Genomic DNA, 16,712 nt, shown 5'->3' with positions numbered 1-16,712 from the left:
AAGCGCGCTACTGCTTGAGCCACATCCCCAGCCCCACTTTCTTTTCAGTTTTTGAGAAAGGGTCTCACTAAGTTGCCAAGGCTGGCCTCAAACCTGTGATTGCAGTGCCAGGATGCTGCAGTCTGGCTGGGCACAATTCAGGAGCCACTTGTCAAGCAGAAAGGAACTTTATTTAGAAAGCACACCACACTACAGGAGCTCTTCAGGAATTCCCTCAGAGCCCAACTGCCACCATGGGCTTCCCACAAGCCTCTCAACCTCCCCCACCCCTCCTGCTCTTGAGGCCCATTGGCTGGGTCATGTGGGCGGACCCAAAAAAGTCCCCCAATGAGCAGCTCCGTGGTCTGAAAGGGCGGGAAACAGCCCAATGAGCATCTCACAGAGGAGCCAATCAGCTGGCAGCTAGAAGTTTGCTGGGGCCCCTTCCCTGTGGCTCTCAACACCAGGATTACATGCATGCTGCACTTTGCCTGCCTTCCTTCCAAGGGACCTTTTATGAGGGTAAAAAAATGAAAATATGGAAACACATGTAATTTTTAAAAAAATGTAATCGTAGTTAAATATGCATAAAAACTTACCCTTTAAATGTACAGGTGTATGTATGACCTGAAGTCCATTCCCATGGTGTGCAACCATCCCCACCATCCATCTCTGTGACTTTTCAACTTCCTAAACTGGAACTCTGTACCCATTGACAATAACTCCCCATTCTCCTCTCCCTCCAGACCCTGCGGACACTGTGTGCTGGGGATAACCCAGGGCCCCCACGGGTCAGGCAAGGCTCTGTCCCTAGCTACGCCCAGCCTCTGTCCTACACTTTATCTCTATGAAGTGGACCCGGCTGCGCACCTACTAAGGGAATCAGGCACTCTCTGTCCTTCTCTGCCTGGCTCATTCCGCTTAGCATAACCTTCTCAAGGTTCACCGAGGTCTTAGCAGGTATCAGAATTTCAGAAATCAATCCCTTCTTTTTTCAGGACATAAAGTTTCGCACATGTTTAGTGACATTAAAAATGCACTCTTCAGGGTCGGGGCTGTGGCTCGCGGTAGAGCTCTTCCCTAGAGAGCGCGAGGCCTGGGTTCCATCCCCACGGGCACCACATAAAAATAGATAAAAGAAGAAAAAGGTATGTGTGCATCTCAACTAAAAAATATTGTTAAAATACTCTTTTATAAATATAAAACAATACCCTGAGTATCATCTGGTTTCCTCCTGAAAGAGGGCTCTGAACACTGGGGGAAACAGCAGTTATTTTCTCCATTCCACTGGAGGAAAACAAAGAGCACACAATCCAAAACAGCAGCTCCTCGGCCGCGCTCCTGGAACCCCGAGCTCTGCAAACCCCGCCCTCCAGTCCCGCCCAGAACCACCGCTCCCGGGGCCGGGTGCGCTACTGCTGTGCGCCGGGAACTCCATTTCCCAGCAACCCCCGGGCCGCCGCGGCTCCGCGGCGCCCCCTCGCGGCGCACTGGGGAGAACCCCAGTTCCCGGCGGCCCTAGCTGCAGGTTCCCGGCGGCCCTAGCGGCAGGTTCCCGGCACCGGCCGGGTTCGGGATGGCGGGTGCAGGTTCTGCTGCAGTGTCCGGGGCTGGGACCCCGGTGGCAGGGCCCACAGGCCGCGACCTCTTTGCCGAAGGCCTCCTCGAGTTCCTGCGACCGGCTGTGCAGCAGCTGGACTCCCACGTCCACGCCGTCAGGTGCCCGGGGGGCCGGCGGGCGGGGCGGGGCGGCCTGCCCGGGGAGCCTGCGGGGCCATGGAGGCGGGGCCGGCTGGTCCCGGTGCAGGGGAAAGGTGGGCGGCGGGCGCGCTGACCGTGCGGCCTTGCGGCCTTTGCAGGGAGAGCCAGGTGGAGCTCCGCGAGCAGATCGACAACCTCGCCGCGGGTGAGTGGGCGGCCCGCGGACCCAGGCAGGACCTTCGGTTCCCCGTCCCCGGCCGGGTCTCTGCCCCTTGCCCCCAGGACGTCTGGGCCCCTGGGACCGGGAGTGAAAGGAAGTGAGGGGAAGGACGGGACGATTCCGCCTTCCCAAGAGCAGGAGGTGAGCTGCCAGACGTCTGCTGCTCTTCCGTCCCCAGAACTGTGCCGCATCAACGAGGACCAGAAGGTGGCCTTGGATCTCGACCCCTACGTTAAGAAGCTGCTCAACGCCCGGCGACGGGTTGTTCTGGTCAACAACATCCTACAGAATGCCCAGGTAAACAAAGTCCCCACTTCAAGTCCTCAACACCATGAGTCACGACTTTTAAAAAATTGGGGGGAAGGGAGTGGTCAACTAGCGTCAGTAATAGACTCAGTGCTCAGTATCCAGTTGCAGCCATTGACATCCTACGTGAACTTTGACGCAGGACCGTCCTCAGGTGTTTCCAGCACCTGGCTGGCTGAACCCCAAAGCCTTTCCCAGGGGCAGTCACTAGGTTCCACCTCTTCCTGTCCCGTAGGAGCGGCTGAGGCGGCTAAACCACAGCGTCGCCAAGGAAACAGCCCGCAGGAGGGCAATGCTGGACTCAGGAGTTTATCCCCCTGGTTCCCCAAGCAAGTAACAAGATGGCAGGGGACTGAGCAGCACAAACAGTTGTTACCCCGCTGCCTTGTTTCAACACACGAGAAGATTCAGGGAACAATTTCTGCAGACTTTGGGACACCTAAATGGCAGCCCTGGTTTATTTAAAGCACTTATTCACTACGTGGGAACCCAGGAAACCTGCATGCAGTAGACTCAAGTTCCCAGAGGACTTTCGTTACAGCTCTTGCTCCCTTCCAAGAACGAAATGAGGTTTTTTTTTTTTTCTTAACTACATACTTAATGACCATCTTTTTCAGGCCTCGTCAACCAGACTGGAGCTTCGTTTGTTATGTGTCTGGTTATAGTGGACCCAGGCAACATGTCCTCTACCTGTGACTTCTTTTTCCTTTTGTTACAGAGGATTTACAAAGACAAGATGAATGACCTCTGTCCACCCTTTTTTGTTGATTGCACTGGCTTGAATACAACAGCAGTACTGCTAGAACCATTTAATTCAATAAATGCTTAAACAGTATTCTCATTTACTGATATATGAAAAGGTTCCAGAGGTATATACTTCAGTTTCAAGTTGCGATCTTGGTGTTTATGACTCAGTATCACTTCCAATGAAAAAAAAAGAGTAAATAAAGGAGGCCACCACCTACTAAGGAAAAACAAAACCAAGAGCCCTACTAGGAAGTACTTTAATAGTTTTTCTTAGAAAAAAAAAAAAATGTCCAAACACCTAACAGTTCACATTTCAACAACAGAGTAATGGTTGAGTGGGGTGTTTAGGAGTTGGGATTTGGGAGTATAAGGAAGAAATGTTGGTATCCTGCTTCATTATAGATGGATGGCATAGATTTATAAACAGGAGATTTGGGGCTGCTAGGCCAGTATCAAAACCAACGGAATGACAAATCTTTCAACAGAGTTTCTTTCCTGATGTCTCCTCTATTCCACAGAAATGCACCATACAAAGCCCAGTAGCAGATAGCTTAGGATCTGGTCTTCCCGTTGAGTAGGAACGGGACTGAAGGGAAGGAAGATCACTCTTGAGTTTCCATGCTTTCCTCTTCCTCTCCTTGAGGTGGTTCTTCTGTATTCTCCTCTTCTTCCTCTCCTTCCTTCTTCTCAGGTGGCTTCTCGTAAGCCTTTTCTGAAGGTGTCACTATCACTCCATCCCAGGTAGATATTTCAGAAGCAAGATCTAGAATAAAAAAAATAAGTGCTTTCAAACAAATACCCCAGCAAACAAGCAGAACACAGCAGAAACATGAAGTCATCTGAGTAAGATGGATGCACTGGCTAAACCCCTGCAATTTCAGCAAGACTGTCTCAAAAGAAAGGGCTGGGGACGTATCTCCTTGGAGTGCCCCAGGGTTATGTCACAGCACCACACAAAGCCAGCTGAGCACCAGAAGAAACCCCTGACCCATACACACAGTGAGTACTCACAGCTGGCATCACCCTCCTGGCCAAGGATCTTCCTAAAGCCACCATGTGAGAGGATTCGAACCAGAGTCTGAGCTGTGTAGCAGACCATATCCTGAGGAAGAGCAAAGTGAGGGTAAATTAGCAAAGAAAATCAGTACTTCATCTGACTGACACCCTTGTGAAAACAGATGCATATAACTTTTAATCTTAGGACCACAGTCTTTGAAAACCCCCAGATACCCTGGATCCCTAAAGATCATGTTCCCTAGGTCCTCTCAGAATAGACCACTTCATAACTGTCCCAATACCTGCTGTTCCAGGGTCATGACCGTATGTACTCTGAAGTTGCCGCTTTCACAGGGGTCAGTGATACCCACTGATCCTGGAAGAAACAGTCCTGCAGCCAGAATCTGCAAGCAACGCCTGAAACATAGGGAAGTATTAACACACCCCCACTACCACCTTATAACCAACCCCAAACTGAAAAGAAATATGTGGTACCTGTATGCCACATTTAGGGCCAAAGGCTGTCTGGTGGGGTTATTCATCACAGCATAGTGCCCCTAGAAAAGAGTAAGTCTGGTAGGTGTGCCACCAAGTGGCAATTCTATCTTTAAAGCCAACTAAAACTTGAATAAATCATCACAAGGAAAATAAGTCATTAAGGTCTAGCCAAACACATCCAGAAGAAATTCTGAAATTGGTCCTCATTTGTTCATTTCTTTCCAGTATCACAATAATGAAATAATAGTAATAAAAACAAAAGGGGCACTGTAACTCAGTAACTACTCATTTAATCAAATATTCCCAGAACCCAATGAAATAATAAACTTTGAATCTACTGGATCACCTGTCCACTGAATTTCTTTTTTAAGCTTTACTGAATTTCAGATTCTAGTAGGTTTCACAGTAAGTACTACCAATATGAATGCGTAGGAATTCCTATTGTCGTTGTTTACTTACAAGTAGGTCAAGGATCCAGGGTGTGAGGGGCTCAAAGCCAGGAAAACGAATCCTTAAGTCCTTCAGCAGTCTGATGAGAACTTTAACTCTGAATGTAAAAGAGATCCAAGGATTAAAAGTAGTAACATCGCTGCTGGGCAAAGTGGTGCACGCCTGTAATCCCATTAACTCTGGAGGCTGAGACGGGAGGATCTAGAGTCAAGCTAGCCTCAGAAAAAGTGAGGTACTGAGCAACTCTGTGAGACCCTGTCTCTAAATAAAATATTAAATAGGGCTGGGGATGTGGCTTAGTATCAAGTGCCCCTGAATTCAATCCCTGGTAGCCCACCCCACAAAAAAAGGTAATAAGATCACATTTCCACACCTGAGGTAGAGTTGAAGCTGACTATCCTATTTATAAAACTGCATGTGCTCTTCTTTCAATCTTAATTTGCTTATTTAAAGTAAAAATGAAAATCCAACAGATCATGGCCAAAACAGTTCTATCAGAGGAAGTATGGGGAAATCCTGCTATTCAGTTAGAAAGGTTATCTGAAAATGACCAGAGACCGACTCACGTGGACTGAGAAGCATTTTCCTCGAACCAGCGGGCATGTCGGATGGCTGCTAAAGCACTCTGCAACACCTTGATATCCACTAGATAAAGCATGACAGACCAATGTGAAACAATCCTGTTATTAAGCAAGCAATCCAGTCCTGCCACCACCACAGTTCAGAAACTTAGGAGAGGCAAGCTAATTTTAACAATTTTGTTAAACCATCCCATGTTCCTCAGATCAGCAAGTCACTTGTTCCAAAATTATTATACCTATTCCAAACTAAATCTAGAAGCATGCAAGATCTGTGATTTTCTCCAAAAATCTATCCTCCTTTCTTCACAAATATTTCCACCATCCTTTTTAATTGTTCCAAATTTTCTTCCTGGCTATCCTATCTTTGAAAATTCCACTAGGAAGCTTGTAAAGTTATTTCCAAAGTACAGGGTAAACTTAAGTCCTTCAATTTCCAGAAAGCTTCCTATGAAACAAAAAAACTCAGCAAAGATACCATGCATTTTATTTCCCCCACACTTTTCAGCAATGGAAAAAAGGACTAACAGTGGAGTTCCGGGTCCAGTTTTCGGAGATTGGGTGGCACTGTTGTAATGAGAATCTTCACTGTAGCATCAGAAGAACTGATTTCAAAACCAGTTTCATTGGTCAGCATGGTCAAAACTAAAAGAACAAAATAATCAAAAGTTGTAATTCACATTTTCATTAGATGATCAAAGTTAAATCATTCCTGTGGGAAACAGGTGGGCATTTAAAAACCAGAGTTCAGACTAAGGATTCAAAATACAGACCTTTAGAAAGGAGATAAAATGGAATTTCAAACCCCTTCCAAAAACTCCTACAACATAAAACTGCATTTACTCAATCTAGTCTGACCTGATTTTGTTGAAAGTGTAATTACAGGACCTGGCTCCTATTGCCACTCAATACATATTCAGCAATAAATTCAAACCTTCAGATGGATCCTGTGCTCTTAAACTTTCCACGACTTTGTTCCCCAGGGCAGCAACAGCTTCCACTAGATTGAGGGGGAAAAAATACCATTTTAAATCATCTATTTATGTAGACTTCCTATATATCTCTGAGATACTTAGTACTGTCATTTCTGCCCCACATTCAAATGTGGAACAAGTGTAACAGAACACTTTTACAAAGGAAAGCTTAAGTCCTAGACACAGAAACTGGAAGGTTCAGGAATAGGACACTTCCTATACAAAAAATCTTTTTTCCATACTAAAATCGTTAGATTTTTTAATAACTTAAAAAAAATTTTTTCTTTTGTAGTGGTAGATGGACAGCATGCCATGCATTTATCTATTTGTTTGTTTATTTTTCTATTCAGTGCTAAGGATCAAACCCAGTGCCTCACAAATGCTAGGCAGGTACTCTGCCACTGAGCTAAAGCCGCGATATCAGAGTTTTTCAGGTCAGTGGCACTTATAACATCTGGACTGGTTAGTCCTGTGCACTGTAGGATGTTTAGCACCATTCCGAGCCTTTAGCCCCTTTTGATGCCGGGAGTACCCCCTAGCTGTGACAACCAAAAACATCTCTAGGCAGTGCTAATAATTCCCTTAGGAGCAAAATATCCAGCAGAGAAACACAGTCCCAGAGTACTGGGCATACATTCTTTCAGACACACATTACAGAGTCTGTCCCTTTTATGGTCTGGATATAAGGCATCTCCCAAAAAGCTCAAGTGTTAGGCAATGCAAGAATGGTGAGAGGTGGAACGATTAGATTATGAGAGCTGAAGCTTTGTCAGTAGACTAACTCAACAGTCCCTTATAACCCAGTAAACTTAAAAAATCAAATTTCCTATTTATGTTCCAAACACCCCCAGCCTCACACACACACACAGATCTGGTCTTTAAAAATCCCTAGGTCCCAAATAAAACTATTACATTGTTTTCCACGGTCAGAAAGATGAACTGGGGGCTGAGGGATGTAGCCCAGCAGTAGAGCACTCGCCTGCCAAGCTCAGGGGCCTGGGTTTGACACCTAGCACCAGAAAAGAAAGAAAAAGAGGTATACTCACATGTTGGCAGAATCTTTAGTATTACCACCAGGTCAGCTACGTTGTGTCCTGTAGTCATTGTTCCCTTTTTATATGATCCTACCTGTCGGACTTCTTCAATTTGCTATTGGAAAAAGGATTTCAGGGGGAAAAAATTAGAAGAAAAAAGGTGCCAAGTTCCTCTCAGATTTCTCTCTTTTAATTAGAGACAGGGTCTCACTGAGTTGCTTAGCGCCTTGCAGTTGCTGAGGGTGGCTTTGAACTAGCGATTCTCCTGTCTCAGCCTCCCAAGCCACTGGGATTATAGGCAGGTGAACGGCTGCTCTCAGAACTCTTAAGACACAACTTCTTATTTCCCACATTTGGATGCAGCAGTGGTAAATTCATATCTCAAAAGCATGAAAGCATGGCTATACAACGTGGCTACAGATAATGATGATAGCTGAAAATAATAATAAAAATCTTGCCTCCAACAACAGTATTACAGGGAAATTTCAGAAGTCTATACTTTTCCATTTTAAGTTAAATGTGGAACAGGTAAAGAGACAGAAGCCAATGAAAATTCCTCTTAACAAGGCTGCCCTATCTTAGAACTAAGCCATCAAAAAACTCACCACTTCAAATGTCCCTGGAGCCACAATCAAATTGTCGATCACATTGTTTATTTTTGTCACCAGAGAAAGGATTGAGGCCTAAAAAACATCACAAAACAAAAATACCCTAAAGTCAAAAATCACAAGTAACTTCTCAAGAGTTACTTGAGGTTAGGGGAAAAAACATTTTCCCCTAATCTCTTCTATACAAACTCATGCAATAGGGGTCTGAAAACACTTCACCCCTTCTGGCCTTGAATATATCTGAAAAGAACAACTATTTAATCCTTAATAGATTCCCCAATGAAAATATGATGCCACATAACCACTCATATATTCACCTAGCACTTTAACTCTAACTCTCTATATAGAGGACAAGTAAACCTTCTGTGGAGTTTAGGTTCTTGCTGGTGATCAAACCCAGAGCCTCATACATGCTAGGTTAAGTGCTCTACCACTGAGCTACACCCACAGCCCACATAACACTCTTCTTAACTATAATAGTCACTTTTCTGTTTTTAGTGAAATCTCAGAAAGAAAACCTACAGAACACACCTGTTCAGCAGAATTGGGAGCAAGGTCCTGATTCCTCTTCAGCAAGGCTTCACTGAAGGAAGTTTCATCAGGTGCTGGCTTGACTCGAGGGAAGGCCATTTCACACTGAGAGAAAAACAAAAACATACCATTTACCAAAAATAAGATACAACAGATATTTTTTCCTGTTATGATAGAAAAAAAATTAAAAACAGATAATTCTACTTGTTTTCAATCAAAGATGTTCAAACAAGGATAGAAGAGCCATAATTTAAGCTCTCACTACCTTTGTATTTAAAAAAACTAAGCCAGAGATATAATTAACTGTTTAGGACAGATTCCAACTATGTAGGCAAGAAATCATCTTCCTTACCCTGCTTACATTTTTTTTTTTTTTTGGTAGTACCGGGGATTGAAACCACTGGCACTCTACCATTGAACTGTATCCCCAGAACTCTATTTTAAAACAGGGTGTCACTAAGTTGCCAAGGCTGGCCTCAAATTCTGAATCCTACCTATACAAACTCAGGCTCCTTAGTAGCTGGGTTTATAGGTATGCATCACTGCAAGTGGCTTTGCTTACACTGTTTTGGTACATGAAATGACACACAGTTGACTCAAAACTCCAACTCTACAGAGGGGCAGAGTGGACAAAGAAGGCTGGATTTCATCAGTGCATGCTGTATACATGTATTGAAGTATCACACGGAACCATTTATATGTACTACTAATCTGTATTAATTGTAATAAAATCAGGGGCTCGGAGTCGAGTGTTTGCTTGGCAGGCTTGAGGCCTTAAGGTCAATCGCCAAGTGCCAAAAGTAAATAAACACATAAGTAAAACTCTTTAAAATCCCAAATCATTCACGAATCCCTACTCCAACCACCTTCATCTACAAGTGACCATGACCAGGAAACTGATATTAACTCAAGAACTCACCAAATAGAAATCGAATGGGATATGTGGCACGAAGGGCCTGAACCTAAAACAAGAAAAACAGTCCGAACAGAAATCAGGCCGATGGGCACCCGCACCGGCGAGGCGGAGCAGGGGTCTGCCCTCCAACCCCCACCCCGACGAAGGGCACTCACCCTCCTCCTGGTCCCCCTCTGGAACCAAAGCGCCCACCGCGACCACGGCCTCGGTCACCCCTGAAAACAGAGTCATTTCAGCTCCCTGCAGAGACCTCCACCACGGCGCGCCAGCTCCCCGCGAGAAGGAACCGAGGGGCTGCGGCGGCCGCTCACCTGGGCTTCGCGCGTGCATTTACAGGGCACGTCCCGGCCGCCTCAGTCCAGACGGCGGCGCTCCTGCGGGCCCCGGGGACCCTCCCTCTCTCCAGCCCCTCCAGGCCGGACTCTCGCACCCGCCTCCCAGCCTCGGACCACCCCACTCCCCCGGGCCTGGGGCCGCAGGCCCGGGACACACCGCCCTGGGTCCTCCGACTCCCCGCGACCCACCTTCCTAAGTTCTCAGGGAAACACCTTGAGCACCTACATCGCCTTACCTCATGGCTCCCTTAATCCTGGACAATGGAGGCCCCACCAACCGCCCCTTTTTTCCGAGGCGCGGGTAACCCGAGAGGCGTCTTGCCGGCGCGTCCCAATAAAACTCGGCGCGATTGGCTCCCTCATTACTCCGCCCTTCATGCTCATTGGCTTACTTTGGCGAATCAGGCTTAGGAATAAATAAAAAACGCCTACTGTATCAGGAATGAGCCAATAAAACTAGGTTTAACAGTAGTGACAGTTTTCGACTGGACACTAGATGGCGCTAGGAAAAAAAATTTCCAGGACGGCGAACACGTAGAGAACTTTGTGTATGCATTATAAGAAAACCTCATCGCAGGTAGCAGAGTGGCGCAGCGGAAGCGTGCTGGGCCCATAACCCAGAGGTCGATGGATCGAAACCATCCTCTGCTATCGGAGTGCAATGTTTTGTTTTCCTATTACTTTCTAGAACAGGTAATTTACATTTCTTCTGTAGAGCTAAATTATTCTAGTTTCTTTGTTTCTTCCTCAAAATTGAATTTTTTATTTTTTGTATTTGCCACCGACAAACAACGTGGAGGGAAGCAGAAAGAGACTTTAGACAGCAATGAACAGCGCGTGTAGAGCCCTAAGGCAGGAGCCTGGGAGGCCAATGGAGACGCCCGTGCACAGGAGCCGGAGCCGTGGCCAGCAGAGAAGCCCAGCCTCACCCCCTGTGGAAAATGCAGGAATAATTGAGTTCCATTGACCTCCATTACTCCTGCCGACTTAGATTCTAGAGTTGCTGTGATTCCTTGTCCTTTACCACGACGGAGTGCGTAGATCTGAAGGGTAAATGACTCCAGCCAGGTAAGGGACACGTCCACCGACTCATTCCTGTGCCTGCGCTGCGGGGAACAGCTGTTCTGATTTCCATTATTACACATCAGCTTTGTCTGTTTTTGATCTTCACATAAATAGACTCACACCATTTGTACTTTCTCTCCTTCTTCTAGGTCTGGCTCCTTTGGCTCATCTGACTTTGTGATTCTTCCATCTTCTACCTTTATCAGCCATCTGCTCTTTCATCCCCACCCCAGCCCCAGGTTGGGAATTGGACCCTGGGCCCAGCCGATGTCAGGCCAGCAGCCTGCCCCCGAGCCACATCCCCAGGCCAGCTCTTCTGTCTGTATGAGTAGTGTGTTTTGTATAGTAACATACCTACCAGTTTTCCATCCATTAACTTCTTGATGGATTCAGGACCTCTGACTCACTGAGGCACACAGACACCCATCTGTGTGGTTTCCAGTTTAAGACCATGCTGTGTGAAACATGCTTGTACACGTTTCTTGTGATGGGATGCATTCATTTTCCTCGTGAAGGTGTGGGTGTGTATGTACACAGAATTCAAATTATATACATATGTGCACTTGAATTCCACAAAACAGCAATGTTTATTAATTTAGTGGTCATTTAGACTAATCATTTTAATGCTCTTTATTTCTTCCTTCCTGCATCTCCAGCCTACCATCTGGAATAACAGTCCCCTTGAAAATTTAGTTTACCACTTCTAGTGACTAACTTCCATTGTTTTAGTTTGTCTAAATATGACTTTATTTCACTTTTTTTTATGTTTGATTTTTTTTTTCTTGGGGTTCTGGGAATTGAACCCAGGGGTGCTCTACCACTGAGCTACATCACCAGCCCTTTTTATTTTGAGACAGGGTCTGGCAATTGCCCGAGATTGACCTGGAATTTGTGATCCTCCTGCCTCAGCCTCTCAAATTGCTGAGATTACAGATGTTCACCACCACACCCAGTTCTTGCCTATCTTTTATGGTTTTTGTTTTTTTGTTGTTGTTGTTTGCTTTGTACCAGGAATTGAACCCAGAGATGCTTTACACTGAGCCACATCCCCAGCCCATTTTATTTGTTATTTTTAAGACAGGGCCCCATTCTGATGCTGGTCTATGAACTTGCAATCCTCCTGCCTCAGCCTCCCAAATCATTGGGATTACAGACAAATGCCATTGCACCTAGCCTCTTATGTTTTTATCTTTTTATCCACATTTTTTTTTTTTTTGTACACAGGATTGAACCCAGAGGCACTATACCACTGAATCACATCCCTAGCCCCTTTTTGATTTTTTTTTTTATTTTGAGACAGAGTCTCACACTAAGTTGCTTAGGGCCTTGCTAATTAATTTGTTGAAGCTGCCCTTAAATTTGCAATCCTCCTGCCCCAGCCTTCTGAGTCACTGTGATTATTGGCCTGCACTACCACACAGTTCTTAACTTTTGTTTTAAAATATTTGAGGTCTAGGATCACAAATTCAAAGCCAGCCTCAGCAAAAAAGAGGTGCTAAGCAACTCCGTGAGACCCTGTCTCTAAATAAGATACAAAATAGGGCTGGGGATGTGGCTCAGTGATAGAACATTCTTGAAGCTCAGGATTCTTCAATCTGTATCAGCACACACACACAAATGTTTTTTTAAACATTTTTTAATTCTCTGCTACTGGAGTTACTCCATTATTGAGAGTTTGATTATAAACTGTATTTCTAGTTCAGTATTACTTCTGAGCTCCATTCCCACTAATTCAGAAGCCTAGTGAACACCTCCACTAGGGTATCTATAGACACCTCAAACTCAAACTCAAATTATCAGTCTCCCCCATAAAAAACTCCTTCTTCAGTTCCTCAACCAAAGTGTCAATGTCACCTCAACCCTTCACTTCGCAAAGTCCAGGAGATACCACAAAATATTTCCCCATCTCCTATCCACCTCTACAACATCTGGCCTCTCCCCTCCCCACCTCAAGACAAAGGCTTTCGTGACCTGTCCCCTCTGCCCTCTTTCCTGCCTCCCCTCCTCAGTCATTCCTAACGCACACACCTTACATCTCAGATCAGAGTTGAAGACAAGCTCCACTGCAGCCAGGCAGGTAATGCTCTGAGGAAAGCACATTGGGTAGGAACCTGTTATGGTTTGGATATGAGGAGTCCCCAAAAAGCTCATGTGTGAGACAATGCAAGAAGGTTCAGAGAAGAAATGAGTGGGTTATGAGAGACTTAACCCAATCAGAGAATTAATCCCCTGATAAGGATTAACTGACTAGTAACTGAGGCTGGTAGGGTAGGCTGGAGGAGGTGGGACATGGGGGGCATGGCTATGGGGTATATATTTTGTTGTTTTTGTTTGTTTTTCTTTTTTGGGGGGTAACCAGGGATTGAACTCAGGGGCACTCAACCACTGAGCCACATCCCCAGCCCTATTTTGTATTTTATTTAGAAACAGGGTCTCACTGAAGTTGCTCAACATCTTGCTGTTGTTGAGGCTGGCTTTGAACTGGCGATCCTCCTGCCTCAGCTTCCCCAGCTACTGGGATTACAGGTGAGGGCCACCATGCCCAGCTTATATTTTGTATCTGGAGAGTGGATTGTGTCTGTCCGTCTTCCTCCTCCTCCTCTTCCTCCTCCTCCTCCTCCTCCTTTGTAGATGACATAATATCTTTATTTATTTTTAATGTGGTGCTGAGGATGGAACCCAGTGCTTCACATGTGCCACAGGTGCTCTACCACTGAGCCCCAGGCCCAGCCCCAGCCCCTCTCTCTGCTTCTTGATCATCATATGAGCTGCCTCCCTCTGCCACACTCTTGCGCTATGATGTTCTTCCTCACCTGGAACCCCAAGGAATGGAACTGATTTTCTGTGGACTAAGACCTCTGAAACTGTGCCCCCCAAATACAATGTCCCTACCCTAAGGTTGATCAGGTCAGATCTTTTAGTTACCTCAGTGGAAAAAGCCAACTAAGACAGAACCGGAATGAACTAGTCATTTCAAGGAGGTCACAGATTCTTGTTCCATCTGATTGTCCATGGAGGGGCCTATATTACCAGCTCTTCTGTTTCAATAAAAGTCAGAAATCCCAATATTCATGTACCATCTGTTGATTTTTAAATATGGGCAATTTAATGAAATATATAGAAAGAACATAGTTGGATGTTGTGGCCCACCCATGTAATCTCAACTACTCGGAAGCCTGAGGATGGCAAGTTGAGGCTAGCCTCCCACAACTTAGTAAGACTGTTTCAAAATAAAATAAAAAGGGCTGGTTTGGGGGATGTAGCTCAGTGTTAAAGCACTTGTCTAGCCTGTGCAAGACTTTGGGTTCATGCAAGCCAAACAAAGCATATTTACCTCTGGGCCACTAACTATAGACAACAAGAAAATTCATATGGCTCCTAAAACTGCATGTATAGGAAATATACTTCAATAGTATGTTCTCTCATTAATTAATTCAGCAAAGTAGCAGGATATAAAATTAACATCCATAACTCAATTGTGTTTCTATATATCAATGTTGAATCAACCGAAAGTGAAATTAGGAAAACTATCCCATTCACAGTAGCCTCAAAAAAAAAAAAATACTTTGTTATTGAGCTTAAAAAAAAAAAGTGAAAGACCTCAAAAATAAAAACTACAGAACACTAAATAAAGAAATTGAAGAAGACCTTAGAAGATGGAAAGATTTCCCATATGCTTAGATAGGAGAATTAATATAGTGAAAATGGCCATACTACCAAAACCACTATACAATTTTAATACAATTCATGAAAATTCCAAAGACGTTCTTTGTAAAAATTGAAAAGTAATTACGAAATTCGCTTGGAAAAATAAGAGGCCCAGAATAGCTAAAGCAATCCTTATCAAGAAAAGTGAAGGGGGGGCTGGAGCTGGGGCTCAGTGGTAGAGCACTCGCCTAGCACGAGTGAGGCACTGGGTTCGATCCTCAGCACCACATAAAAATAAATAAATAAAATAAAAGTATTGTGTCCAACTACAACTAAAAAAAAATATTTTAAAAAAGAAGTGAAGCAAGAGGCACCACAATACCAGACCTTAAATTATATTACAGAGCTATAGTAACAAAAAGAGACCAATGGAACATAATAGAAGACATAGAGACAAGCCCTCATTAAATAGTTACCTCATACTAGACAAAGATGCCATTAACATGCACTGGAGAAAAGACAGCCTCTTCAACAAGTGGTGCTGGGAAAACTGGAAATCCATATGTAGCAGAATGAAATTGAACCCTTATCTCTCACCCTGCACAAAACTCAATTCAAATTGGATCAAGGACTAGGCATTAGACCAGAGACCATGCGTCTAACAGAACAGAATGCACACCCAACATGTCAGCTTAGGAACCAACTTCCACACAAGACTCCTAAAGCACAAGAAGTAAAATCAAGAATCAATAAATGGGATGGTATCAAACTTAAAAGTTTCTTCCCAACAAAGGAAACAGTCAAGAATGTGAATGGGAGTAAATCTTTGCCACCTGCACCTCAGATAGAGCATTAATCTTCAGGATATATAAAGAACTTTAAAAACAAAACAAAACAAAACAAACGAACAAACAAAAAAAATAAGGGACTGGGGTTGTGGCATGTTCAAGGCCCTGGATTCAATCCTCAGCACCACATGAAAATAAGTAAATAAAATAAATGTATTGTATCCAACTACAACTAAAAAATAAATATTTAGGGGCTGGGATTGTGACTCAGTGGCAGAGCGCCTTCCTCTTGCATGAAAGGCACTGGGTTTGATCCTCAGCACCACATAAAAATAAATAAATAAGTAAAGGTATTGTGTCCATCTAAAACTTAAAAAAAGAAAAAAGAAAGAATAAATATTTAAAAAATCAAATAAGCCAATCAATAAATGAGCAAAGGAACTGAACTAGACACTTCACAGAAGAAATATGATTGGTCAACAAATATATGAAAAAATATTCAGCATCTCTAGCAATTGGAGAAATGCAAATTAAAACTATACTAAGATTCCATCTCACTCCAGTCAGAATGGCAATTAACAAGAATCCAAGTAACAATAAGTGTTGGTGAGGATGTGGGGGAAAAGGTACACCCAACATTGCTAGTGGAACTGCAAACTGGTGCAACCACTCTGAAAAGCAGAATGAGATTGCTCAGAAAACTTGGAATGTAACCACCATTTGACACAGTTATTCCACTCCTCAGGAAATAAAATCAGTATACCATAGTGGTGCAGCCACATCAATGTTTATAGCAGCTCAATTTACAATAGCTAAACTATGGAATCAACCTAGGAGCCCTGAAACAGATGAATGGAAAAAGAGAATGTGGTATACATACATAATAGAACATTACTCAGCCAGAGAGAAGAATGAAATTATGGCATTTGGTGGTAAATGGATGGAACTGGAGACTGTCGAGCTGAGTGAAATAAGCCAATCCCCACAAACCACAGACCAAATGTTCTCTCTGATATGCGGATGCTAATACACAACAAGGGTAGAGGAGGGAAGAATAGAAGTTCATTGTATTAGATAAAAGGGAATGAAGATAAGGGAGAAGAGATAGGAATAGGAAAGACAGTAAAATGAATCTGACACAACTGGTGTAACTTCCCATCATGTATAACCACAAGAATCGGATCCTAATTAGAATAACTTACTTTACATGTATGTATACTAGGTTAAGATACACTCTACTGTTATGTATGTCTAAAAAGAACAAATAAAAAAAAAAAAACACTGTGTTCTCTCTACACAAAATACCTTTCTCATTCTTCTACCCTTGTTGAATTATTT

General features: G+C 44.1%; 2 protein-coding genes and 1 non-coding gene across 5 annotated transcripts; 2 read left to right on the top strand and 1 right to left on the bottom strand.

Annotated features, from left to right (window-relative positions):
- The first annotated feature begins 1,501 nt into the window (after positions 1-1,501).
- Snapin (SNAP associated protein) lies at positions 1,502-3,041 on the top strand. Of its 3 annotated transcripts, none has more exons than XM_026412951.2 (4): positions 1,502-1,698; positions 1,839-1,885; positions 2,079-2,197; positions 2,925-3,041. In XM_026412951.2, the coding sequence occupies exons 1-4, from the start codon at positions 1,556-1,558 to the stop codon at positions 3,033-3,035; spliced, it is 420 nt and encodes a 139-aa protein (XP_026268736.1). In that variant the 5' UTR covers positions 1,502-1,555; the 3' UTR covers positions 3,036-3,041. The 3 variants fall into 3 exon arrangements, with proteins under 3 accessions (XP_026268736.1, XP_026268739.2, XP_026268738.1); XM_026412954.2 differs by having other exon boundaries at positions 1,503-1,698; positions 2,824-3,041; XM_026412953.2 differs by having other exon boundaries at positions 1,503-1,698; positions 2,442-3,041.
- On the bottom strand, positions 2,829-10,208 carry Ilf2 (interleukin enhancer binding factor 2). Its single transcript, XM_026412950.2, has 14 exons — positions 10,110-10,208; positions 9,694-9,753; positions 9,542-9,584; positions 8,623-8,727; positions 8,089-8,166; positions 7,496-7,598; positions 6,410-6,475; positions 6,004-6,120; positions 5,464-5,542; positions 4,907-4,994; positions 4,445-4,506; positions 4,252-4,366; positions 3,965-4,055; positions 2,829-3,716 (listed from the first exon to the last, which is right to left on the bottom strand). The coding sequence occupies exons 1-14, from the start codon at positions 10,112-10,114 to the stop codon at positions 3,556-3,558; spliced, it is 1,173 nt and encodes a 390-aa protein (XP_026268735.1). The 5' UTR covers positions 10,115-10,208; the 3' UTR covers positions 2,829-3,555.
- A 244-nt stretch (positions 10,209-10,452) lies between these two features.
- Positions 10,453-10,524, top strand: Trnam-cau (transfer RNA methionine (anticodon CAU)). The gene has a single exon. It is a non-coding gene; the product is annotated as a tRNA-Met (tRNA).
- The last annotated feature ends 6,188 nt before the right edge of the window (positions 10,525-16,712 follow it).

The sequence above is a fragment of the Urocitellus parryii genome, chromosome 11, assembly GCF_045843805.1.
Source record: "Urocitellus parryii isolate mUroPar1 chromosome 11, mUroPar1.hap1, whole genome shotgun sequence".
NCBI lineage: Eukaryota > Metazoa > Chordata > Mammalia > Rodentia > Sciuridae > Urocitellus > Urocitellus parryii.
This window is presented reverse-complemented; position numbering and strand designations above follow the sequence as displayed.